The sequence below is a fragment of the Callospermophilus lateralis genome, chromosome X (genome assembly GCF_048772815.1).
Source record: "Callospermophilus lateralis isolate mCalLat2 chromosome X, mCalLat2.hap1, whole genome shotgun sequence".
Classification (NCBI taxonomy): Eukaryota; Metazoa; Chordata; class Mammalia; order Rodentia; family Sciuridae; genus Callospermophilus; species Callospermophilus lateralis.
This window is the reverse complement of record NC_135325.1, coordinates 1297921-1325766: the sequence shown is the minus strand read 5'-3', so window position 1 is coordinate 1325766 and position 27846 is coordinate 1297921. Positions and strand designations below refer to the sequence as shown.

The window sequence follows — 27846 nt, the reverse complement described above, 5'->3', positions numbered from 1 at the left end:
CTTAGTAAACCATTTGCACATCAATCCTTATCTTAGTATCTGTTTCTGGGAACTATACCTAAAGCAATAATCAACTATATTATTGAGAGAGAGAGAGACAGAGAGACAGAGCGAGAGAGAGAACGAACAAGCGAACATGACTTGGCTTTTAGGAAGCATCAAAAAGTTGAATGAAAGAACAGATTAAGTGAATTAATCGAAACCAGTCTTTAATCTTATGCCAATCATGTTGTAGTTAGGGAAAACAGGAAAGAGATAAAACATTGAAATACTATTTCATCAAAGAGTTGGAGGTCCTAGAAAAACTGCCCACATAGTGTGTCCTCTCCAGCTCAAGGTCATCCAGGCTCAGTTTACATATTGCCCATATTGCCAGGGAAAAAGTTATTGCTACCCCTGAAAAAGTAGCCTTCCTTCTTCCTTCTTTTGCACCACCTCAAATTATTTTACAGTCCTTCCTTCCTTCCCTTCCCTTTCTCCCCTCCCCCTTTCTTCCTTTGACAGAATTCACATGCCACACAATTCACTCATTTAAAGTGAAAAATTTGTTGATTTTTGGCATATTCAACATTGCACACCCATCACCACAATCAATTTTAGAACATTTTTATTAGTCCATAAAGAAACACTATACCCTTCAGCTATCTGCTGAACCCTCCAGCCCGCAGTGAACCACAAATCCACTCTTGGTCTCTGTGGATTTACTTATTCTGGACATTTCATATAAATGGAACCATATAGTATGTGGATTTTCCTGCCTGCTTTCTGTGAAGTAACATCAATTTCTCAAAGCTCATTCATGTTGTATCATATTACAGTACTTCAAATCTTTTTATGGCCAAGTAAGTATGCATTGTATTGATAGAACATATTTTGAACATATTTTGTTTATCCATTCATCCATTGATGGAAGTTTTATTGTTGAGTTGTTTCTACCTTTGGCAATTATGAATAATTTTACTGTGAGCATTCATTCATGTACAAGTTTTTGTGGGTACATGTTTTCATTTATCTTGGTTATATACTTAGGAGTAGAATTGTTAGGTCAGATATAGAACTTTCTTTCTTAAGTTCAGCCAAAATCTGAATCTTAATAATTTTTTACCCTTGGTTTTTGTCCAGTGTTCTGGAGAAAAATGGACAAAGACTTTCCTTTCTTACACATGACATCCCTTCAAATCATTCATCACTGTCTTCATCTCCTCCTTCAATTTTTACAGATGGAATATCTTCTGCTCTTTCAATCATTCCACTACAAAAATTTGGACTTACAGAAATGCAAACTGAGAACTTTGAAATTGTCACATTATCTGTTTTGATATACAACTTTCTTTTGTTCTAAATCTCAGACTTTCCCATCAACAACTGATAACTTTATTTGGCCAAGCTGGAAGAAAACAAATTATTTTCTGGGCAAGAAGCCCTTTCAATAGACTTTGAAGGGGTTTTGCCTTTGGGAAACCAAAAGGACTAATAATTTGTGTAATTTATTTGTATATTTGTTATTTTTGACATGTTAATGTGACAAAAAAGAATACTATGGTTTTAAAAGATAAAATTAAATGGAAATCAGTAATCCTAAGAGCTTTGAAAGAAGTCATGTGTAACATTCTTTTTACCTTTAATCACAAAGACGATAGGGATAAAACTTGACAAAACCACTGGAAAATGTAGCAAGTTACTTAGCAGGCTCTGGGTTGTGCTTAACTGGGCCAAATGTTATTTTCATTTCTTCAATAGCTGCGGGTGGATCTGATTCTTGCTTGTTAGTCATACACTTAGAAATATTTTAACCCTTCTTTTAATATGAAATCTAGAGTTTAGGATGGCTCCTGGTATTATCTCACATTAGCAGCACCACACTGGACAAGTCACTTGACTAAGAACCAGCCTTTCTAAGCATTTGTTTCTGCATCTTCCTAACACCACATCTATGGTTCTCAAACTGTGTCATACATAATAACCATCAAGGGACCTTTCTTAATTTATCAGTCCTGAGGTAGTATTCCAAGTGATTCTTATTCAGTGTATTTTGGGAAGGTCCTCACAATCAATTTTAAAATATTACCACCAAGCGATACTTATTCTCATGGTCCTGAAGAGCATACTTTTACATATACTGATTAGCCATTTATTTCTGGACCCTTTTCCTTTTGTCCTGTCTTCTAATGAAAGGGAGGAAAAATCTTACGATCTTTGTAGGTAGTATCTTTCCATTTGTGCTGTGTGTTAATGTGAAGAAAGATGGCAAACAAAGTTGAAATAATGAAAAATACCTATTCTGATGTTAGATTCTGATTTATTAGATTTATTTTCACCAGAACAATTTTATCCATACAGTTTCTCAACCCTGGCACTCTTGACATTTGGGGCTAGATCGTCCTTTGCTCTGGGTTGTGCTGTGCATTGTTGGATGACAAGCAGTATCCCTGGCCTTTATCCACTGGATACCAGTACCAGTTCTCTTTGCCTTCAAGTTACAACAACCCAAAATGCCTCCAAATATTAACAAATGTACCCTGTGAGCAAATTTGCCCCTAATTTAGAAACACCTTCATAATTCATGGTCCCAAAGTCAAAGAATCAAGAAATCAGTCTTGGAACATTTCCCTGTAGTTGATTCTCATTGAACAGCAAGGTAATAATATTTTTGCTAAACTGTTGGTGCTCAGCTTTTCTGTATTAAGCATTCCTTTGGGATCTGAAACTCCCTGGCTCATTTCTCTTTATTTGTTGGATTAATGGGATACAGATAGATTTAATGTCTTGGCAGGAGGAGGACATTCTGTTTTATTCTCTTTGCTTTATTACACTCTTGAAAATAAATACTTAACATTTGCCTTATATGTTCTGCCTTTTATTATAATCACAAAATAGATTGTATGGGGGCACCACTGCATGTAAAATTGCTTTGAAACCTTTCGTCACCAGACTAATGTCAGGTGTCACCTTTTGTACTACTGTTGGGCCTCTAAAGTTGGTGGGAGGGATGAGGTTTTAATAGTGGTTTCTTTGGGCAGATAGTCGAGTTCTCCAGAGGACTCCATAGCTGTCAGTTGTGACTCCACAAATGGTCAACCAGTCCTTTAGTGTTCCCACAGCATGCCATATCAAGTGAATAGAAGTCCCAGGTTCAGCTCTACTCATCTTTTCCTTTTCTTTTGGAGGGTGATGACAGACACACGTTACTAAAAGAAACTGTATTTTTGATATAAGATGTACTACTGCTAAGTAGAAATTATGAAAAAATGATTTTTTTTCTTTTTTTGATACTGAGAATAGGAGTCAGAGGTACTAAGTTACATCCCCAGTCCTTTTAATAATAATTATTATTATTATAATTATAATTATTATTATTATTAATTTTGGGACAAGGTCTTGCTAAGTTCCTGAGGGTCTGGCTAAATTGCTGAGGTTGACTTTCAACTTTTAATCTCCCTGCCTAAGTCTCCTGAATTATGGGAAAGGATGAATTTCTTATGTCTATGAAAGGTTTCTCAACCTTACCACTCATAGAATTTGAGCCAGATCATTGTTGTGGGGATTGTCTTGTTCATTGTAGGATATTAAGCAGCATTCTTTGTCTCTTCCCAGTAGATGTAAATGGCACTTCCCCAAAGGAGTTCCAGATATTGCCAGAGGGTCCCCTTGGAGTAAAAATCATCCTGAGTGGAGAACCACTGGCTTAGGAGATATGGGGAGGGGAGTTGCCAATTTAATGTATGGGTCTGACTTATCGAACAGAGCTTCTATTTTGAAACATGCTCAACTAGTTTGCAAAGAGATGTGGGCCCAACTTCCATTTACTTCTCAACTCTACCATTTACTAGTTGTGCAAAGCAAGTTAATTGCCCTCTTGAATAAAATGAAGATAATCATGCTTTCTTTGCACTATTGTTCTGAGTATGTAGAGTTGCTGTTTGCACAGGACCCTTGACATAAGTGCTCAATAAATAATAGAAGCCTTACCATTTCAAATAATTATTCTAGCACCTAGAGCATTGCTGATGTTGTGGATATTCCACAGTCTTTATACACTTGAAACATTGCAGAGGAAAGGAAGTTGGGATCAAAAGTGGTGAAAGGAATAGATTAATGATAGATTACGGATATAAATGAAAAGTTATTCCTTGATTTTCAAGTTGTTATTTGAGGAAAATCATAGCTGGAGGGATTGTGGCCTCTCCTTTTTGCCCAATGACCCTGAATAGGACATTTATTTTAGAAACATCTCTCCATGGGTACTTTTTAAGGGCAATCTTCCTGGTCTCCTGGCACCAAGTAGCAATTATTCGGTGAGTATCAAAATGGCAAGAACAGGACAAACCAATGAAACCAAATGGAACCTATTGTAATTGTCTGTTTACCCTTACACCCCCCCACCACCACCACCACCACTGCCTTCTTCCCCTGCACTCTTGAATCTTCATATCCCCTATTCTCAGTCCTACTGGATGCAGAACTCTGTGATATTCTTTGTGCTAGGGATTAAAGCTTTAGGCAGTAGCACAAAGCTATGCCAGAGCATATTCTTCTCCTTTCTTTCTCTGTTCTATGTGACTATGATTCCAGGCAGTCCGGTGTTCTTGGTATCACCAGGGAATTCTTCATTCACTAATATTGGTCCCAGGCCTGTTCTCTGGCTGTCTGTTCTCTTCTTAAATTTCATCTTTATAATTTCATCTTTCTCTTTAACTTACTTGGAGAAAGGAATGGGGCCCTTTATCCTTCCTCAGATTTCTCTTAGTGGGTTAAAAGTAAGGGAAGAAATCATGGCCATAGAGCAGAGTGGTAACTCCTGATGTGGCACATATGTTTACAGTTTGTATAGTGAGGTTGTCCCCTAGTATGTTGACCTTCTGCCTAATAAAATGTCCTCCTTTCAAAACATAACCATTATGTTCTTTCTTCTTGCCCATGTGGGTGGTTGAAATTGGCTGGCATGTCCTTCTTCACTTACAGAAGATGTGATTTTGGACAAGAAGGGCCTTGAGCTACTTCCCAGCTCTCCTTCCTGATCCTGGAGTTTGGTTTCTTAAATTTCATCTTTATAGTCCCATGAAGAAACCTAAAAGAGTCAACTCTAAACTATGTTCAGCCTTTATATAAACTATGTTTGGTCTATTTATATGGTAGTGTAAATAAAGATTTTAATTAATACAATCCATTTGGAAAACTGTTGGGCATTACCCAGCAATGTTGAAGATATGCACGCCTATTACCCATCAACTCTATTTATATTTCAGATTTGTACCCCATAAAAAGGCATGCGCATGTGCATAAGGAAATACATATAATAATGTTCAAGTAGTGTGGTTTTCACTAGTCCAAAATTGGAAAGAACATAAATGTCCATCAGCAGTAAAAAGATAAATAGTGTTAACCACATATAACAGAATACCAGACAGCAATGGGAATGAACAAACAACAGTGCATACAGCAACATGGATGAACTTTAAAAAACAGTATTGAGCAAAACTAGCTAGATATAATAAAAACATACTTGTGGATCTATTTATATATATTTAGAAAAAGCTCTAATATTTATGGATGCATAGTTTCTTAAAAAGCAGTGGTTCTTGACAAGGGGTGATTTTGCAACCCCTGTGCCAGGGGAAATCTGACAATGTCTGGGGACAGTTTGGTTTGTCATAATTGGAGGAAAGGGAATAATATTGGCAGTTAGTTGGTATGGACCAAGGATGCTGCTAAACATATGATATGTGCAGTATGGCCTCTAAAACAAAGAATTATCAGTCCCCAAATCTTACCAGTGCGAAGGTTGGAAAATCCTGCAAGAGGAAGCAAAGAAGTTAAGTCCATCAATGATAGGACAGTGTCTGCTACTGGAAGGGAGGGAGGAAGGTATTATAATGCAAAGAAGGTACACAGGAGTCTGGGATGCTAGGGTAGTCTATATATTTACCTGGGTAAAGGTTAGATGAGTAAATATTTTGTAAGAACTCATTGAGCAGCACAATATGTATTATCTTTTTTTTCCTTAAAAATTTTGAGAGCTGGACTATCAAGCTAGTAGGATGGAAGAATATAGACACTAAAGTTTGGTGCAGGGTTCCCTACCAAAAGGGCCTCATAGCACTCTATTAACAGTGATTAGGATGATCCTCCAAGAAGGGCCTTGTCCTCTGATCTTAAGTGTTTTTGTGCACATATGTGTGTCTACATGCTCAGCTCCTCCTAGATTCTGAGGTTGAGTTTGCATTCACAAGTTTAATTAAAATTCTCCTGAGAGAAGTAATCTCCCTTCAGTTTGCACCAAATGCGGAAATTTGACCTCAACCTATAGTTGCATGGACTAAATGCATACAAAGGTTTTAATTTAAATGCTATGGGGGAAAGGGCTACATCCAGTACTGAAAATTCTATAATATTTGGAGCCAGGAAGACACAGAAATTCCACTGTTAGTGTGACTCCTCTCTTTTATAGGTGATGCTGCTAGAGTAACTCATAGAGATTATCTTAGTGTACTCTGGGCAAAATTATAAACATCAGAGAAATTATTTTTTTTCAAAAAAATCTAACCCAAAAAGAATATTAAGCCACTTAGGCAATGAATTGAATGAATTTTAGTCCCCTCTGAAGGTTTGAAGTGCTTCCTATTCCGTTTTATCTAACCCTAGCACCATAAATTATCAAACTAGAATTTTGAAACCTGATGCCGTGTTACTTTATAGTTTAATATTAAAATGTTTATTGCACTTAAAATATTTATTGAATAAGTGACCAATTTAAATAGTAAATAACATGGGAAGGATACTTGGAAGTAGAGATATGCAAATAAAAATTTTCAATTACAGTGAGGTTTAAAATATACCTTGAAATATATTGAAATAGAACTAATGTGTAGAATTTTAATTACTTAAGATTGAAAAGACATCCTAGAGTTCTGTACAATCTTTTAGGTTCCTTCTGTAGCTGTGAGCCTTGGACAAATGGACAAAGGATTAAAGGGCTGAAAGATTCACTAGGAGGTGAATTTAAGAGACTTAAGAGCCTTCCTTATTCCATGGACTGATAATTTATTTTCTTCCTTCCTTCCTTCCTTCCTTCCTTCCTTCCTTCCTTCCTTCCTTTCTTTCTTTCTTTCTTTTTTGTACAAGGGATTTATCCCAGGGGTACTTTACCACTGAGCCACATCCCTAGCCCTTTTTATTTTTATTTTTGAGACAGGGTCACATTAAATTGCTTAGGGCCTGGCTAAGGTGATGAGGTTGGCCTTGAACTTGTGATCCTCCCACCTCAGCCTTGAGTTGCTGGGATTATAGGCATGGACCACCATACCCAGCTGATAATTTATTTTCTTAAATGCTTAAATAATTTATTTACTATCTCACAAAAATCTTCAAACACAGGAAAAAAAACCAACAACAACAACACACAATCATATTGTACTTGAAAATTTTAAGCCAATTTAATGATGACATTTTTGCAAGAAATGTGCTAGAAGGCAGAAGTCATTCCTAAAACATAAATATGCAGATTTTTTTTTGCTTTAAACAATGTCATTCAGTGACAATACATTTTTTTCAAAGGCAGAATATAAGCAAAATCTAAGATGACCCAGTTTTAAGAGGTGACTTACTCAGGAGTAATGATTTTAAAAATCCAATAAAGTTTTTAGAAACCCAGGAACTCACTTCATGTTTATAAACAGTCTGTGTAGGAAGTTTGCTTTGGGAAATTAAAAAGTTTCATGATGTTATGACAAAAGGAAGACTCCTAAGGCTGGAGTCTTTCCAAATATACCATGGTGAAACAAAAATCCCTAAATTGGGCATGTCAAGGTCATTGAATCTCATTTGCATGCGCATACCCTCCTTAGGATCCCCAGGTACAAATCTATGAAAGGTGCCAGATGGCCAAGCTCACACTGGTTCTCTGCCATCTTCTAAGGGTCTTTGATGGCTTTGCTCTAAAGGTTATGTTCAGGAGTGAAAGAAAAGTCTTCAATGTATCATATTGCCATCTCTGCCTGGATATGTTGCTGAGCAGGTAAGGCTTCCAAAGAGAATGGGCTTACTCTGTTCTAATCCATAACAGAGGGAAAGGAGACATTGGGCAGAGCTGACAGTAGGAAGAAGGAGAAACTTGGGTAAATAGTTCAATTGACTTTCTCTCTGGCTGGAAGGTTTTATTTTGAGCAGGGGATTGATTTTAAATTTTATTTTTACTGCAGTGTAAAGTACACATAGTGAAGGGTGTAAATTGCACCAATCTGGAGTGTACTGCTCAATGAATGTGTGCGTGTGTGTGCTCCAGTCTTAATGATCAAGATATAAACCATTTTCAGCACCCCCAGAGTGTTCCCCTGAACCCCCTTCCCAGGCTATTCCACCTTGGTAACCACTGTTCTGATTTCTACTATGAATCACATTTGCTTATTTCTGTTCAACATTTTATTTTAGTTGCAGAATAAATAAGTGTGATGTTCCAGTATATACTCCTGTGATTTATTTCTCTCAACATGTTTGTTAGATTAATTCATGCTATGTATGCATTGGTAACATTTTTTATTGCTGAGTAGTATTCTATTGTGTGCAAAGACTAAGTTGGTTTATATGCACCAGTTGATTCACATTTACATTGTTTCCATCATAAACAGTTATATCTAAAGACTTTATGAACATTCTGGGTATAATCATTAGTAGGTGTAACCATACAGTTTTCCAGGCAGATTAATTGTCATAGGCTTATCTAGTGATAGATTTCTCAGGATGTCTGCACCCCTGTCTTCACGTTTACATTGTTAATTATAATTATTCAGCCAATTGTTCTAAAATAACTACAGCTGGGGGATGGTCTAGTTCAACTAAATTGTAAGTGTTAAACTGAATGGTACTAGACACATCTTATTTACCCCTCCTCATGCACAGCAGTTGGAAGTTCACTCCCAGAGTCCAGTACAGCAGACGCCTGAAGAATTGGCACAAGCCACACTCAAACCCATCATCCATTTCATTAACCACCCCTCTTAGGCTTGGATTGATTGATTTTATGGGTCTGGAGTGTCCACTCTAGTCCCAGACCCTGTCTTTGTCTGAATTCAGCTTCTGAGAGGCTGTATATAAATTCCAGAGTGCCAGGACTCAGGGAAAACTTGGTCATTTCTTTGCAAGGTGTTTTAAAAGACTTGTTTCCATGATGGGATTTCAGAGCAGAGGCCAGATTTTAGTGTTATTGTGAACCTTCAGTGTGTACTTAAAATGATTTGGTTTATTTGGCAGCATTTGGTACATTTCTTCTGTTCCCAAACCCTTACAATGCCGTTTTCCGATCTGCACCAAGGAACTAAGACACAAAAGCAGCGCCTGGAGCACTACCCCCCCACCACCACCCCACCCCCGCTCCGCGGTAAATACCCAGATCCAGCCTGGCTGCCTGGCTGCAAAGCCATTCCTCACGTTCCAGTAAATTCTACAGGACTTCCCCCTCCAGCGGGGTTCCCCAGACTGCCTGGGTTCTGCAAACTCGGTTATCCCTAAACGGCTTTGCTGGGGCCAGTATCCAACCAGGCCTCCTCCGCTTAACAGTTCCCCAACTAAGTATTACTTAGTCCTCCTCAATACTACTCTCTCCAAAGGTCCTCACATCTGAGGCTCTTGCAGAGGAGCGCTTTCCAAAAAACAAAACTCATCTCTCCCTGATAGAAGGTTCGGAATCGCCTTCCAGTGTCAGGCCCACACCTCACTGAAAGTTAGCGAAAGTCTATTGGAAACCCAAGTTCGCCCCCTCGCTGGTGTTGAAGCTCCAGCCCCAGCAGCTCCAGGTCGTGGGATCCGGGGAGGAGCGGGGTGGCAGGAGGCGGGAGCGTTGGCCGATCTGACACCTGTCCTGGGCGAGCTCGCTGCAGCCACGAACAGCTGGCGGCGGCCACAGAAGCAGCGACCCGCCAGGAGCGGAAGGAATTAAACGCCCGCCCATCGCATCAGGCTCGGCCGCTCCCTCCTCCTCCTCCCCCTCCCCTTTCACCACTGCCTCCTCCGGTCCCCACCAGCTCCTCTGCGGGACGCAGTGCCAGGGGCGCTTTGAACCGCGCTCGTAACGCACAGAGCAGGGCTGGCGCCCAGGGGCTGCCCCGAGATGACAGTGAAGTAAGAGGACTTCGGAGAGACGCCACAACCCCAGGTTGCTCCGGAGGGCTCGCCGTTCCTCTCGGTGGGGACATGGGGGACCCAGCGTACCGCGAGAAGCCGCAGCTGCACTACGCGGTGAGTGTCCCGGCGCACACTGAGGCGACAGGGGGCGCCACTTGGCCGACCTAGGAAGGGACAGCGGAGATGAAGCGATCGTGGCTCTCCGGAGGTCCTTGGTTGGGGAGCGGGTGTACCAGGGGGCTCACCCTGGAGTGCCACCTGCTCGGGAACTCAGCTGAGCTCCTTGAAATATCTTAGTAGGGTACCCCAGAGTCAGCGTTCTTTTCACTGCGCCGTGGTCTTTGTGTCAGGAACAGGAGATCTGGACCTTGTCGCTGCCTTGCTGTCTAGGGCTAAGAAATGGGGCTTCTGGGGTTGGGCCAGCCTTCCAATCAGATACATTGAAGGGACAGGAATAGAGCTAGACAGGAGGTAAGGATACCTAAAGGTCTGAGTGTGCGGCTAGTGGAATCCCTGTAGAAATACTGTGGGGTGCCTTGGGGTAAACCCAGTTTGCTGTTTGGAAGGAGGGTACACATTTCCTTCTGAGTTGTGGAGGAACAGAACGTGGCCTTAATACAAGAAGATGCCAGGGGGCATTCTGTGGGATCCTCCTTTTTACCTCATGGTGACTTGTCTTCTGGTTGTTGGTTTAAACATTCCACGAATATTTATTGGGGACCTACTATGTGCCAAGCGCTTCTGGTATGGCAGAGTAACAGACAAAAAGCTCGTGGGGTTTGCCTTCTTTGAAGAAGGAGTCAAAATTTTAGAGTTAATGATTAACCAAATCCAGATTCTAGGTTGAGTTTATTTTTTAGAGAAGTTGGGGGGTGGGGTGGCAAGAAGGAAGAAAAGAAAGAGGTTTAAGGAATGAGTACTACTTCTGAGGATTCTAAATGCCCCCAAAAGGAAGGAGACAGCAGGTTTAGCTTACTCCAGTCTTTGGACATTTACTTTCTATTTGTTAAAAAAAAAAAAAAAAAAAGTGTCATTCTGAGATGAAACATTGCAGTTGTTCTGCCATCTGCTAATTTTCCTTGACAAAATTTTCACTGCTGAGATTCACATTCTGACTGCCAACTTTAAAAACTGGAGAGAAACAGACAAGACAGAAAGTTGACAAGAATCATCAATATTTATAATAAGGCAAAGACAGTTATCTGTCTGGAATTTGCATCCTTCAAAATCCACTCCCCACATATTTTTTTTTTCCCAAGAAAGTAGTTGACATGGACAGGAATGGTAGGCTCAGAGATCTCTGAGCTTCCCCAGCTTGTTCCAGGTGCTGCCTGCTGGTCCTGAATCAACTATGGGGCAAATTTTGCATCTCTTCCACATTACTTTCCTTCTCTGGAAAAATCAGGGCCTGAATTAGAAAACTGTTAAAAGCCCTTCGTAAGCTAACGTTCCAGGAACCTGTGACAGCTCTTTCCCCTGTTTGGCCATAGTTTCTTGCTTTGAAATGCCAAATGAGACACTTGTGAGTTACTGATGCTTATTCTTTTCTTTAGAGACACTGGCGACTCAGAGATTTACCCTTTAAAGTGGTCTCAAGGGTAATCAGTTTTTAGCAAAGGTTGCTTTGCACTGAAAGAGCTAGAGTCTGTGCTTCTTCTGTGGGTTTGACATCTGCATCCCACGGTGTTTCCAGATATTAATCTGTGTACTGGTGCCCTCTAATTTGTGATCTGAGGTCTTTTTATTCTATTTATGAGAGTGTAGGTAGAAGAGGAAAGGTGAGAACTGGTTCTTTAATTTAAAAAATCCATGTGTCTATTCATATTGTGAAATTGCCTGAATTTTGCAAATTCACCCAACATATCACCAAAATTTTAATTTTTTAAATTCAGCTGCCTCATACTCTTCAAGCCAGAAACCTCAAATCAATCTGATGCTAATATCCCCTTTTAAGCTCTGAAGATTTGCTGTTAAATAGCCCTTTGTTTTAATGCACATCATCTGGTACATATGTTTTGATTTAAGACTGTAGAAAGGAAGCTGTGAGAGGGAATTTATTGGGACTTCAGGTAGAAGAAGTCATCCAGGCTTTCCAAAATTTCTTATGTATTTTTCATTTTAAAAATTATTTGTTCTTTTTAATTATATATGACAGTAGAATCTATTTTGATATATTTACACAAGCATGAACTATATTTATTCTAATTAGGACCCCAGTCTTTAGAATGATAAAGCAGCCATATTCAGCAACACTGAACCAGGTACAGGTGGAAAGAATGTTCGTTATAAGTATGAACTGTTGCCTTTCATATTGGCATAAACTTTCAGGTCTTTAAATCTATTTGAATGCTGTACTCTTTCTACTTCCCTCATTTGGATTTTGATAATTCCAGAGCTTAGTTTGTCTTTCAGCACAAATATTCCACTTACTTTGCTCAACATGGTTTTGCCCCACTGTATATTGTACTATGGTCTTGGGATTTTCTTGGTCTGTTCTCCTGCAAAATAATTACCCTCAAAAATTACTAATTACCCTTCCTGCATCTCCAGTACTTCTTGTCTCTTTTGAATTTTAACACAGGGGCAAGCATTTAATGTTCTTCCTTCAGTGCATTTCTTGCATTCAAAGTGAGACTGCATATGAGAAATCCATGGCTCACATTTTATTCATTCAACAAACTTATGCTGAGTATCTATTTTGTGTCAGGATTTTGATAAATTTTCCAAAGAGACAGTTACATAGCGGAAATGTTAAGAGCTGCTAAGAACACCTCACTCATCTTTTAAAATGAACGTTCAGCGGTACAGAGAGTGAAATACACACACTGGAGTAGATAAGAGCATTTTAAATTTATATAATCAGTCTCAATTGTCCCACTTTTTCAAAGTATAGTACAACTGTCATCTTGTTTTATCATCACAACAAAAATGTGTGTTAGCAGCTAATGATCTTCTCCAAACCTTTCCTCCCACGGTTTTCCCATGTTCTCTTTATGGCTACTCCAGCCTTCCAGCTGGGTGTTGTCTTGACGCCTCTTGGTGACTTGATCAGATTTGTATTTTGGAAAGCTTGCTCTGGTCCCAACATTGAAGTCTGGATGAGGAGGAGCCAGAATGCATTCTGGAGTTTGGACCCAAGAGAGGTACGAGATGATGACCAATACGAGACGGTGGCAGGGCAGGAGGTTGAGAGCAGTTGGCATATTCCAGAAATGCTTAGGACAGAAAACTAGCCAGACTTAGTGTGGATGAGGTTTAGAAGGGATAGAGTATGAAAGTTGAGGATGACCTGAATAAACCAGTGATGCTCTGGCAGTGCTTCTAGAGAAGCTGCAGGGCATTATATTGTTCTTACAGTTATGGTCTTATACAAATTACACAGTACTTAAAGACAGTCTGAGACCATTTCAGCCTCAATTCGAACTGGTGCGTTAGGCAGACTTTCTATTACAAATCTAGTATCAGAGCAGTAGTGTTTATGGTGGCACAGGTATAATTGTTAACAGAACTGAGAGCTTTGTCCAGTCACACTGATCCTACAGTGCTCTTCAGAGTCATTGAGATGATTGAGACAGTTAAACCTAATTATTTCTCTCCCCATCCCCTCTATCACAGTAACAAAGTAACAACCAGATATGGGGCCTTCAGAGAGTTAATGTGTCCATCAATATTGTAAAATCACATAATCAAATGGATATTTAATACGATTGTACAGATTTAAAACACAAAATTTAAATATCCATTAAGTTCAATGTAACTTAATTTTGTGCTACCTCAGGGCACTTTGCCCCCTGAGCTATATCCCCAGCTCTTTTATTTATTTATTTATTTGTTTGTTTGTTTGTTTTTATTTTGAGACAGGGTTTTACCAAGTTGCTTAAGTCCTCCCTAAATTGCTGAGTCTGACCTTGAACTTGTGATCCTCCAGCTTCAGCCTCCCAAGTCACTGGAATTACAGGCATGGGCCACTGAGCCCTGGATAAAAAGTTTGGTCCAGTGACTTACTGATGGCTTTTCTCTCCTAGGGTCTCAACCTGTGTTTACCCTCAGCTTGGGTGGGGAAAGGGATATCACATGCCCTATACAGTTATTATCTAAGGGTTAGAGAGCACAGCCTTTGGGACAGGAGTTATCTGTTTCTCCTTTGCTAGCAAAGCAATAAACTTTTTATCCTGTTTCTCAAAAAGAAAAAAAAAAGAAAAGAAAAGAAAAGAAAAAGAAAGAAAGAAAGAAAGAAAGAAAAGAAAAAGAAAAAGAAAAAGAAAATCATTGACTTCTGTCTCACAGACAGGTAGAAGACTCAGTGGAGATATTATTGATGGTTCTTGTCCTTGCTGTCACTCTGCCACCTAGTAAGGTGCTGGGAACTGAGTAGGTGCTTGATGAATATGTGTTGAATGCATAAATCCAGTAGGTGAGGCCTAGTTTTGGACACCCTAAGCTGCTCATTCTCTTCCCTTGTACTGGCTGACTTCTGTGCTTCTTTGTTGCTGATCTCACTTCCTGTTTAGTGTGGTCACCCCACCATCTGTACTTGTGACCACAACCTTGTAATCAGATGCTGACTATACCCTGCTCCACTTAATCCTTCCTTAAGGAGCCCACCAGAAGTGTTAGCCACTTACCTTGATAGAAAGCCTCTTTTCACCTAGAATGGCTATGGTCACAGTACAGAAGTTTCCACGTTGGCTCCCAATGAACATTCAATTTTCAAAGAGTTTGAAGTCATTGGTTTCACTTAATTGTTCAGTAATGTTGGGCAATTCTGAATATGTCAAGAACTGGGCACTGCTGTAGGGATGTTCTGATATGAATCAGTTCTTATCCATCACTGATGCCAGTGGAAACATCTAGAAATTCTGCAGAACTTGTACTGACCTGTGGCATGGCCTGGAATTCACCTTTATAAAGCATTTTTATATCACTCTGTTTGTTTATCATTTGTGTTCCCATAAAAGCAAAAAGCTTGCAATGTACAAATAAATGGGAGATTACTGAATCCCTTCAACTAATATCTTTACTAATTGTGGATGCTTTTTCTAACCTCCTCTCTTCCCAGCATCACTATTTTCCTGCTACAGTCAGAGCCTTTCTCAGACAAGTCCTCATTGGTTTGGAAGCCCCATCATCTTACAGAATCACATCTCCCATCCTTTAAGCTACTCATTATATACTATTATTTGAAAAATAATCACATTTCTGTTGGATGCTGCATAATAGAGATACCTGCCAATCATCTGAAAAGAAATACATGAACTTCTATTATTTACTTTTCCTCTTCCCTACATTGTGATAACGCTGGATTGAATACACTTGACTCTCAACTTGGTTGTGATGTGATTGTGCAGTCAAATGAAGTCTTCACTGAGTTCTTCATTTCTCACTCCCCCCCTCTCCTGTCTAATTCTCAGATTCTCTCATCTCAGTAAATGGTTGGCTACCCCTGTGTCCAGTGTAATCTTTTAAAAACAAAATAAATAGTGAAATGCAGTGCTTAAAACTCTCTGGTTTATTTCCATTACACTTAGAATATTTTCATCCATGACCCTGGCCTTCCATCTCCTCCTACATGATCCTCTGCCTCCTACCACCCTCCTCCACCTTGCTGTTACCTGGCCACATCAGTGTCCTTTCTGTTTCACAAAATTCACCATTTCATTCCTGTCCAAAACCTTTGTACTTGCTGTCCCTTTTGCCCAGAAGGTTCTTTGTGTGGCATGCCTTTTTGCATCTTTCAAACTGTAGAAAACTGTCACCTCTCCTGACTTCTATTTCTGAAGTGCTTCCAAGCCCACTCAGTTGCCATTGATCATATCATGTGAGCCACCGCCTTCATTGTTTGCATCACTACTTGGTTTCATGTTATACATCCATTGTTATACATCCATCTCTTAACTGATGTGAAGTTTATTCAGGGCAGAGACATCTGCCTTTCTCCATTGTATCCCCACTGTCTGAAGCAGACTCCCACAGAAGGTAGCTCCCAATAAGTATGTATGAGTAGATGAATCTGGCTGCCTAAACATTTTTAACACAGGTTACACCAGGAGTTTCCAAATTTAACTCTTCATCATTTGATGATTGGGGTTACAGGGAGAAAAGAGATGCTAAATTTTGGCTTCTGGTTTTCACCCAATTCCCACTAAATATGAATCTCCAAGGACCAGACATTGAATCAATAATTTGAAAAAGCTTTGAAAGTGATTATTATATCAGCTATATTTAGAAACCACTGATTGATTTTCATGGTGAACCACTTACTCTTCAAGCAAGTGAAGATTCATATCCTACAAAAGTTGATTTGTTGGTAGTACAGGTCCAGAGACTGTAAGATAGTACTTTACCCCAGGTGACTTGGATAATCTAGTACAGATTTTTTTTGTTTTCTACCCTAGTGGTTATTTCAGTTGAACCCTTAAGGATATAGGAAGTACAGGAATGCTTCATCTCCATTGAGTGGTCTGCCAATATGTTCCTCAATTCTCCTTTTCAAGGTAACCTAAGCCAGTGGTTCTCAAACAGGGGACTTAGGGCAATGTCTTAAGACATTTTTGATAGTCACGACTGGTGGGGGTGCTGCTGGCATCTAGTAGGTAGAGATCTGAGGTTCTGCCAAACTTCACATAATGCACCACACAGTACAGCAAGGAACTGTTCAGCCCCAGAAATGTCAATAGTCCCAAAATCAAGAAACTCTGTCTGACTTAATTGTACCTCCATAGACATCAAAAAATTTAATGTTTTTGAAAATCATTTTGCATGGCACATTATGTTTCCTTGCTTTCTAAGAGATGGAATTGACAAAATGTGAGCTAGATTTGCTAGATGTGAGTCACAATAATAAACAGCATGTTTTCCACTGTGGGGGGATTACTCTGGGAAGGGCATTTTGGTCCTTCTAGAATTCTTGGCACCTTGAGCCCTTTTTTCTTCACCCCTTGATGCTAATGGTTTTCCTAATGTTGGGTTAAAAAAAGTTTCTGCCAGGCATAGTGACACATGCCTGCAATCCTAGCAACATAGGATACTAAGGAAGGAAGTTCACAAGCTTGAGGCCAGCCTTAACAACTTATTAAGATCCTCAGCTACTTGTGAGATCTTGTCTCAAAAAAAAAAAAAAACATAAATAAATTTAAATGACTGGAAATGTAGTTTAGTAGTAAAGTACACTCAGGTTCAATACCCAGTTTTTTTAATGTTTCCTGTCTTCTTTCTCTCTTGTCATACTTTAGCTAAGTTGTATTCTAATTTAGTTTATCAAATCTGTTAGGCCTGGGGCCACAATTAGAAGTTATAATCTTCAAATGAGTACTTGAGGAAATCTCAGAAAGCTTCATGGGTGAATATTGAATCTGCAACTGCCCCAAGGTGAGGAACAAGGTGCCTGATTTTTGTCCTGCTGGTGGAGGATATGATATGAATAGGTTTGCTCTGGGAACAATGCAAGAAGCACTGACAGAAACACAAAAGGGAGAAATAGGTAAACAGTGGCTCCCAATTTTTTTTTTCTCTCAAACCTATCAAGGTTAAATATCTCCTAAGAAGCCTAGAGCAGCAGGTGATTGGTTGATGTTCTGTCATTGAGGGTTGTAGGGGCCCTTTTGAACTTCTGGTCACATTGTTGAATAGATACAGCCTACTTTAGATTGAAAGCTCCAAAATGATGGGGGGGGGGAAATAAATTTTAAAATCTTGGGTATTTGCCAAATTTTGGACTGCAAATACAAATGTTTCCCACAGATACAATTTATTTAATATCTTCTAATTTAATACCTTCTCAGATTTTCTGATTATAACCATATTGTCAAAGATCATTTTCCTGAGTTTTTTTCTTAGTATGTTCTAAATACTAAAAAAAAATGAAAGATAAATCAAATGAAAAATTACTGTCACCAATCAGTGGTGTTCCTTTCTCTTTGTGATGACTACCTGAATGTTTATATGGGATGTGTCCCAGTACCCAAAAGTTAGCCATAAAGTATAAAGCTACTTCATTCATTCAAATATGGTTATTGTTACCAAGGACTCCTGGAATTTTGGATTTCCTTGAAAGATTCCATGACCCTTTGAAATGAAAATTCATCAGGATTTTCTTCGCTTCTTGGCTCACATCTTCTTAGGATTTTATATTTTAAAAATGTAATAATATTTGGGTATTTAGAGTGTCAGCTGAATTAGGTTTCTAGAGTGAAGTTTCCAGAAGAATTTGGAGTTATGCTTTGGGAGGAAGTTGTTATGAGAACAGCAATAGAATTTTAGATGAATAAACTTTAAAAATATTTTTGAATGACCCCTTTCTGCTGCTGATTGAAATATCTGCTAAAAACTTGTCTAAATCTCCCATTACAATGAAGAAGCCAAGATCATCTTGCCATCTTGGGGAATACCTTGGCTCTGTATTTCCTGAGTGACCCTGTGCCAGGTAGGTGCTGCTCCACACAGACACAAAGCCATGTACATTGCCCTAGGTCCTGAGTGTGATGGTGTCACTTTAATTAGATCCACAGAGTAATCATAGTCAACAAAGGAATGTTGAGTTTCCTAGAAGAATTTGAAAATGGTAACATGTAGTAGTATTTTGGTGAGTATACACATGTCTTTCAACAGGACTATTAGTGTTATGATGTAATTTTGATGGTCTGAACAAAATGTAAATTAGTCTTTGCTTTTATCTCTAAATATAAGGCATCTTTCTATCTTAGCCATTAATTCACAGAGAAGGGCTTAGTGTCTATCAATCAAGATCCAAACAGGAAACAAACAAGATACTCAAGAAGACTTAACTTGGAGTGAACTATTAGTGATATATTGATAGATTTAAGGAATCAGCAAGGAGTGTGAGGTACCCAATGTAGCAATTTGAGGATGCTGTTACCAGGGAGGGAGCAGTGGTACCAGAGCCCAGCAATTTCCAGAATTAGCTGGAAAGGATGCCAGCAATGTGTTCACAGAGAACTGCAGCAGGGGAGTCTAGAGAAGCAGGGATGGAGTGCATAATCCATATCGTGACCTTTTGGCCTCCTATTTGCCTGTCTCCTTCTGGCACCAAACCCAGCCAATCCAGTAAGACCAGTGTGGCATGGAAAAGCAGGGACTAGTGCAAGGAAGGTAGGATGCTTCATTTCTTTATTATTGTGGGCTGAAGGAGGGTGTTGGCAGACAGAAAATATCATCCTGAGCATGTGTAGTCTTGTTTGGGGTTTGTTATGTGATTAAAATTCCTAAATTCTGAAAGTATTACAGAAATTTCTTAAGATGTCTTATCTCTCCCATGGATTATTTTAATTACCATGTTTAAACGAGTCATGCATTATGCCAACTCCACCTATGTCATGTACAAGCCTTTAAGGATATCGATATAACAAGCATATTAAAGAACTCAATCTTCACTTCATAGATAGTGATATATTTTACATATATCTCACTAACGGAAACTCCATACTTAATTCAGAGGTGCTCTGATCTAAATTTATTAATGTAAGTGGGAATTGCAATAGATAATTTCCCCCTCTAAGCCCATAATAATAGTCTAATGTCATTTGTTTTCTAAACAATGAAAATGGAGGGATCAATTGAGCTTCTTCTGGTTGATGGGTAGAAGATTTTAACCCTTAAAGTTACACATAGACACAAACAAAGTAATTTATGCTTGACTGAAATGTGATTGCTGTTTATCACTGCTGCTTAAGAAACAATTGCAGCTGAATCATCCTGTAACCTAGTTAATTTGGCAAAGAGAAAACTTGCATTTTAATCTTAACTGCAGAAAGCACTTCTCATTCTTGTTAATTCCCTGTACAGCCACTTTCATAATATCTATCTTGCTAATAATTGCTTCTTAGAAGACATATTCATAAGAAAACTGTAAAATCCAAGGGGGCAGAAGTCAGAACCATGAGGCATATCTTGACTCTGTTTCCTTGGCCATTTGTAGCATGTGTCTGATGCTTAGATTGTGCTTGAATGTTAGTGAGTTTAGTCAGTGATTTAGAGTTCTTAGAAATACCTAGTTTAACTTACAGTAATAATAATAATAATAACAACAACAACAACATCCAATATCTATTTAATAGTTTCCATAAGTCCTGCACATTCTATATATCTCACTTAATCCTCTGAGGGAGATTCTCCAATCATCCCTGTTTGAATATGAGGAGATTGAGACACCAACTTTGTATCTGTTTCAAGGCCACACAGCTAGTAAATAGGGAGGCTAAGACTCAAATCCTTCTATGTTCATTTCACTACTGAGACTGAATGCTTGAACCACTGTGCAACAGCTGACTATTCAATGTCATTGGCTTGAGATGATAACTTTGAGGTCTTGTTTTTAAAACCTTTTCACTTTTTAATAATAATAATAGTCATATCCACCCTACCTCCTCCCCCTATCCCTGATCTGGGTGATCTCTGGCCTTTTCCCCTTAAGATAACATCTTTTAAATTACTCTCACTGTCCTTCCCACACAGTGGAAACATTCCTGTCTCCATTGATCATTTATGCCAAAAATGTCCATAAACAACAGGAGAAAATAAGGTGAATTGAGAACAAGATAAGAGAAGTTTTCAATTTTCTTATTGTCAGCAATATATATGCAACCACAAATAAAGAACGCCCTTTTTTGTTATTTTCAGCTGAGCATTTTGATGATTTTATGACTCTGACTCCTGTGTTTTCACAAGTAAAGCGCTTTTGATTGAAATGTGGCAATGTTTAGCCCTGCCTGAATGCTCCACGTTCCCTCTTTGCATGATTGTTCTAATGGAACATCCATTTCAGTAATGACACTTCATGGTTGAACTTGCAGCAGCCTGGAAAAGGTACATGAGAGTTGGCACTCTGCCCTCATCATGGTTTTCCAAAAGTATTTATGAACAAGGATAAACACAGGTCCCACATGGATTTGCAATGCTGGGCAGCACAACAGTTATGCAAACCCTGATATTCATGGTTATATTCATGATCTTATTCATTCATTTCAAAGGGAGTGGCAGTTCATAGACCTCTCTTGGGGAAAACTTTGACCCTTATCAAGATGAACTGGTTCAAAAAAACTTTAATAGCTGTTTTTATTCAGGATGGCTGCAGAGTGAAACCTTATCATTGGGACACAGTTATAAAGACTTCCTGCATATATTTGGTTCCCACCATTTAAATAAAGGTGTCAAAAGTGCTGATGCTCTCTGATTCTGCAAACATAGGCATCTTCTTACTGGATAGTTCAGTTATTACATGGTTTCACTATATGATTGGGCCTTCAACTTTATTAGAAACAGAGAATATATTTTAGAACCTATTGCTTTCAACTAGGTAGGTGGATAATACCACCATGTAGGGACCATAAACTCTTGTAAGGAACCTAAGAAGAACCTGGATTAGGAGAACCCTGGAGATTTCTATAAGATCTCTGCCCTGTGCATGTAGGTACACAAATGGGTGCTTTATAGCTGTGTTTTCTAAAATGTAGAATTGTGTTTGTGCCTGTTAGGTATTACCACACTAATGCTGTATAACAAACTACTCTAACATTCAGTGGCTTAAAAGAACCATCGCATATCCTCATGGATTTGTGGGTCAAGTTGGTTGGCTTATTGAATCAGAGCTCAGCAGTTTTACCTTATGTCCAGCAGTCAGCCTCAAAGGGTGTAGCTCTTCTGTCAGCTCTGCTCCATGTATATTTATTCTGAAGCCCAGATTGTTAGGGCAGCATCTACCTGCGGAAGTGCAGTGATAACCAAGGTGCAAGATGGCAAGTGGAATCAACCAAGGACTCCTTAAACATAGGCAGGAATCTGGTACACAAGGGAATTCACTCATTTTTTTACAGCATTTAATTTAATTATCTTGAGAACACTGATTTTTTTTAACAAGGTGCCAATCTATCTAACCCCATTGCTTTTCCAATTTAATGAGTAAGTTCTTTCTGTAATAGATACCAATATATATTTCATCATGACCTCACTGAGCAAAAAAAGTGAGATTTGGGGGGGTCCTCCCACTGATATCACTTCCCATAAATTGATAGTAATTACATATGAATAGACACTAGGGAATATTGTAGAAAGAAACTGAATGGTATTACTGCTTGAGCAGAATTGCCAGTCTTTCCTATTGTCTTGTGTTTAGCAGTTCTGGTGCCTAAAACTATCAAAAGGAAAACATTCAGAATCACATCCCTAAAAACTTTTTAAAATTTATTTTTAATTGACATATTATGTATATTTATTGTATGCAACATGATGTTTTGAAATATGTATGCATTGTGAAATGGCAAAATCAAACTAATTAACGTGTCCATCACCTCTTACCTTTTTTATGTTAAGAATACCAAAAGCCTACTCTCTTTGGAGTTTTCAAATATATAGCATATTGTTATTGGCGATACTCCCTATGTTGTCCAATAGAATTCTTAAGCTTATTCTGCTGTCTAACTTAAATTCTGTATCCTTTGGCCAACATCTCCTAGACATTTTCTTTTATTTGCTTCCATTTACTAGTGTCCTTTAAAAATTTGTAAATTGAGCTCCTGCTTTAAAATCTAAAAGATATTACTGATGGAGTAATTTGCAATTAGAAGAAAAATATATTAATTCTTTAGACCCAACTTAGATGACTATCAATTTTGACATGTAAATGTATAATCTAAATTAAAAATTACATACACACAAAATTGCCTCCCTTTGAGGTTTGAAAGACTTTGCCTTGTTTTCCTCCATTGTGTCAACTTAATTGGACAAACACCAAATCATGCCTCCCTCATCCCCACCATATACAGTTTGCTTTGTATGTGATCATACCTAGTAGAATATCTGTAACATTGCAGTAGCTTATTTGTCAAATCAGGGGTAGTAAACTGTGGCCTAAGGACCAAATCAAGTTCCCTGCCTGCTTTAAGTGTACCACATGAGCTAAGAATAAATTTTATATTTTTAGATGGCTGTAAAGAAATCAAAAGGATATTTCATGTCATGTGAAAAATGATATGAAATACAATTTTTTGTGTCTATAAATAAAGTTTTATTGGAATACAGCCATACCAGTTCCTTCGTGAATTGTTCATGGCTGCTTTCCTATTACAACAGCAGAGTTAAGCAGTTGCAACTGACTATATAACCAGCAAAGCCCAAGATATTTACTATCTGACCCTTTAATGAAAAAGTTTGCCTATTTATAGTCTAAAGCTATGCCTCAAATTGCCATAAACCCTATAGATATATTTATTATTAAATAAGTACAAGGGCAAAATAAGAACTCCTTTTTAATAAACAGCAAGATACACTCCTATATAGATTAGTGTCCTAAACCAATCTACCTTGTCCATTCTCTAAGTAACCAGAAAACCCTTTGGATTTAAGTTTTAAGATAGTAATTTGTTTCCTAGCTTATTTAGTTAATTTTCTAGGCAGAATAATTTTTGAGCATTGATATTTTTACCAATTCAAAGAAGAGAATCAAACTCTGAAAAGTGACATTTATTCATTGGTTTAAAATTCTAGTTCTTATTGTGTATATATTTGAGGTTTTTAGGTTACTGCATCCAGTGCTCCCTCAGAAGAAAAAATGTAAAGAGCCTCCAGGGACTCACCCTAAAAATACAACTGCTCTGTTTTTTCAACTTTGTATAGCTTTTCTTAGAGCTTTGCCACAAAAGCTGGGGTGGGGGGTAAGAGAGCTCCTGGCCATTCCAATGCAGCCCATGTTTTGCCAAGGGATGTGACCTGGTCATACAGTTTGTGATATTTCTTTTGGCTGACTCTTCCACATTCTTGTGACCCTTTGCATGGAGATGTCTTAACAGCTTTAACTCTACAACATGGCCTCCTGCTATCGTTTCCTGCAGGTCTGTCTTAGATCTCAGTAGCTTCCTGAGTAAATATCACCTTGGTATCTTCCATGAGGGTCTCACAGAGGCTCACAGACTTGGCTCCCACCAAATTTAAAGTGTAATGACCTCGAATCTTCTCATTGAAATGTGCAGGAGGATGAGCTTGTAATTTTCTTTGATTCCCAACCAAGGGGCTAGGTGGGGCATGGAACAGGGAACCAGGAAAATGCCCCTGCGGGTGGGGATCAAATTGCCTCAGAGGAGGAAATTCCAGTTGAAAATAGAAACCAGGTCAGTACCCTTGTGAGCACCACAACATGCTAGCCTTGGCAGCCAGTAACCATGGCTCATGAAGGCTGCTTTCAGAAGTCCATGGAATGGCCTGTGTTTTATGACAGTAACTGGGTGGTATAAACCAAAACTAAAACATCATATATCTAATTCAAAAGTTGTGCTGTGCTGGAGACCAATATAGAAATGACTCAATTCATGTATTTGTCATGCTGACCAATGGTTAATTATTTCGTAGAGAAAGGCAATGTGGAATGATACTCTCTTGAGAACTATGGTATATATGTATATTTATATTTAAAATTGGTAGAGGCAACTTCTGATTTACTATGACAAGAATTTTCTCCATCTGTTGCTAAGGGACAAATGGTTATTTTGTAAGAGTTACATAATATCCCAACATCAATTAAAACTTCTCAATTAATAATTTTTTTCTTAAAATGATAACTCTATTGTTAACTTGGAAATACCCACAATATTATCAGGTTGCTAGGAAAACTGGTGGCTTTTTAACTAGTCTGACATTACCTTCAGATTAACCTTAAAGAGAGTTTAATATCTAAATCATTTTCTATAACCCTTAAAAAGTTGCAAACAGGATGTCATTTTGAGAAGTTTCTTTTGCTTGATTGACTCTGTGGTCCAAATTTGAGGGAGACTGTCTATCTAGGAGTTTTGTCGGCAAATAAAATGAGAAATTTGTGCTATTAGGTGTTTGGAATTATTTGGGAGGGGGGATAATGGGGGTAGAATTGACATTTTTGATTTATGAGAAAAATATTGTGTCATGGTAAAATGCTGTCTATTGTTTGGTTATCAAAAGTTTTGAAGTCATACACTACAGTGAACATATCTGTGAAACTGTTTCTCAGAGGCTTCTTTGAAACCTTTTATTTGTTACTTAAGATGTCAAATATCACAGAAGCTAACAACCTAGTGTAGAATTGGTAGTTTGCTGAAATATATATATATATATATATATATATATATATATATATATATGAAATATTTTGTATCTGTGTGAAAAGATAACGCCTTCGACAAACTCATAGAAACAAAAGTAGATTAGTGGTTGCCTGGGGCTGGGGCTGGGAAAGACCAGTGACTATTAATGGGTATCAGGGATGTTACTGTGGTAATGGAAATGTTCTAAAAGCAGATTATGTTGATGGTTGCACAACTCAAGTCAATTTACAGGCACAGTTTATGATATTAAAATTATATATCAATAAAGTTCTTTTAGAGTATGCATTAATATGAGAATCTCAGTACTTATTTGCAAATGAAGGATTAAAATCAATTTTATACAATGAAACAAAGATTAAGTAGCAGTAAATCCTTTTCCTTTATAAGTCTATCCTCTTAGAAAATTATAAATGTAATAAATAAGGGAAAATGTAATTTTTTTACCAGTTATTTGGGATTCACAATGGTCTGACCAATCATCCACTTATGGTTAACACAGAAACATCACAGTGAACTAGACACCAGAGTTCTAAAAAGTTTGACTACCTAAAACCAATGTTAAAAGAAAAAAAGACATCTAAGCAATCATCAGGATTATCTTCATAATTCAATGAGAATGTTGTGAAACTAAATTATAGTCACGATTGCACAATTTGGTTAATTCACTAAAAGATGTAGAATTGTAGACTTACAAAATGGGTAAATTTTATGATGTATAACTTATACTAAAGTTAACTTTTTATAAGTATGTGTATTTATATATTTATATGATATATGTTGTATAGTATATATGTGAATATATATATGTATATATATATATATACACACACACACACACACACACACACACACACACACACGTGTGTGTGTGTGTGTATAATGCCTGCTGGTGACACAGGCCAATAACTACATTCCATACAATGCAGCAATGGAGTCACAGCAACAGGGTTGTGACCTTATCTTCCTCTTTTCATGTGGAACATTTTAGCCTTGACTGCATGATGTTGATGTTTGCTTGGGGCTGTTAAAGTCATTCCTTTCATTTAAAGATAACCTATTTTCTAACATGGTGCTAACACCTTATTCCAACTTCGACTTTTTTTGAATCTTCATTTTTATTTTTTAACTTCCATTTATCATTCCATTGGCCATGGTCAAGGTGATTTAGGTCTGTGGTTTCATTCATGTGGGTTTTTAGTTTCATAGCAATTAGTAAGATTGTATTGTGATAATTGGAATGATGTTCATTAACTTGAGGCACATGTGTGCTCAATGGTCTACCATGGACACACAAGGTTATGTAGTGATACCACCCTATGTCAACCTAAGGTATCCCATCATTTGTTTGATAACTCCATTGAGATATAATTCACAAGTGATACAATTCACTCATTTAAAGCATACAATTAAAAGAGGTTTAATGTTGAATGTTACAGTAATGTAACACCATTTCCATCAGCTAATTTTAGAACATTTTTATCCTCCCTAATAGAATTCCTGTGCCATTAGCATTCACTTTCCATTCATGTCCTTCACTACCACCATTCGTAGCCACTGAAAACCACTAATATATTCTTTATCTCTAAGTTTGCCTAATCTGGAAATTTCATATAAATTGACTTGTACAATATATGTTCCTTTGCTAATATCTCTTTTATTAAACTTGAAAACATTCCTTAGCATGTTTTCAAGTTTCATCTATGTTGTAATCAGGGTTTCATTCCTTTATATGACCAAATATTCTTCCATTTTAGAATATGCCACATTTCATTTATGCACTCATTAGGTGATAGACATTTAGATTACTTCCATTTATTCTACCACAAATAATGTTATAATGTTACTATAGTTGTTCATATACATTTTTTAAGATGTATGTTTTTGTTTTCATGATATATTCCTAGGAGTAGGTCATTATTGTAACTCTATATTTACCCATTTGATGAGGTGCCAGATTGTTTTCCAAAGTGATATATTTTACATTTCCACAACAGTGTATGAAAGTTCCAGTTTCTCTACATCCCCAGCAACACTTGTTTATTATTTGTTATTTTGATCATAGCCATCCTAGTTGGTATGAAGTGTTATCTCATTTTGCTTGTAGTTTTTAGTTGTTAACAACAGACACATTAAAAGGAGATCATTTCCTTTACAATATTATTCTTTGCAGTGCTCTTTTTAAATTTGTAAAACCACCCATGTATTTAAAATTCCAGTCTCAAGATCCTTTAAAAATAGGTCACTGCAATCTGTACATATTCCAGCCGTATCCATTTACACCAACTACATGCTCTCCTTCTTGTTGCTCCTCTCTGTGCCTTGGAACACATGTCCCTTGAGTGTGGATGCCCTACCTTCACTGTCCCCTGGGGAAAAGTGACAAGGGCCTCCAGCTCAATAGTTCTCCTCTGTAACTTGGCAACAACATTCTGAGAGGTCAGAGGGTATGTGGCCTCAAGTCCCTGCTTGTGTTCCTGAGTGAACACTTGACATAGATAGTCACTGAATCATGGGGTGTACTTCTGACACACCCTACTCTCTTCCCTGCAGGCCACAGAACCAGATTGATCTTGCTGTGGCCTTTGTTATATCTGTTATGTTTGGAGAAGTAATGTCGTGGCCCAGACCTGCAGGCTGAAGGGGCATT

At 38.1% G+C, this 27846-nt stretch overlaps 1 protein-coding gene across 2 annotated transcripts in view; it reads left to right on the top strand.

Moving 5' to 3' along the window:
• Positions 1-27846, top strand: part of Arhgap6 (Rho GTPase activating protein 6) — a 457995-nt gene that overhangs the window by 209380 nt on the left and 220769 nt on the right. The window contains exon 1 of one of the 2 annotated variants that reach the window (XM_077106575.1): positions 10030-10230. The exons of the other annotated variant lie outside the window; for it this stretch is intronic. Within the exon in view, the coding sequence (XP_076962690.1) occupies positions 10186-10230 (45 nt within the window). The 5' untranslated portion in view covers positions 10030-10185. Of the gene's footprint in view, positions 1-10029; positions 10231-27846 lie in introns of those variants that run through there. 2 annotated transcript variants of the gene reach the window in all.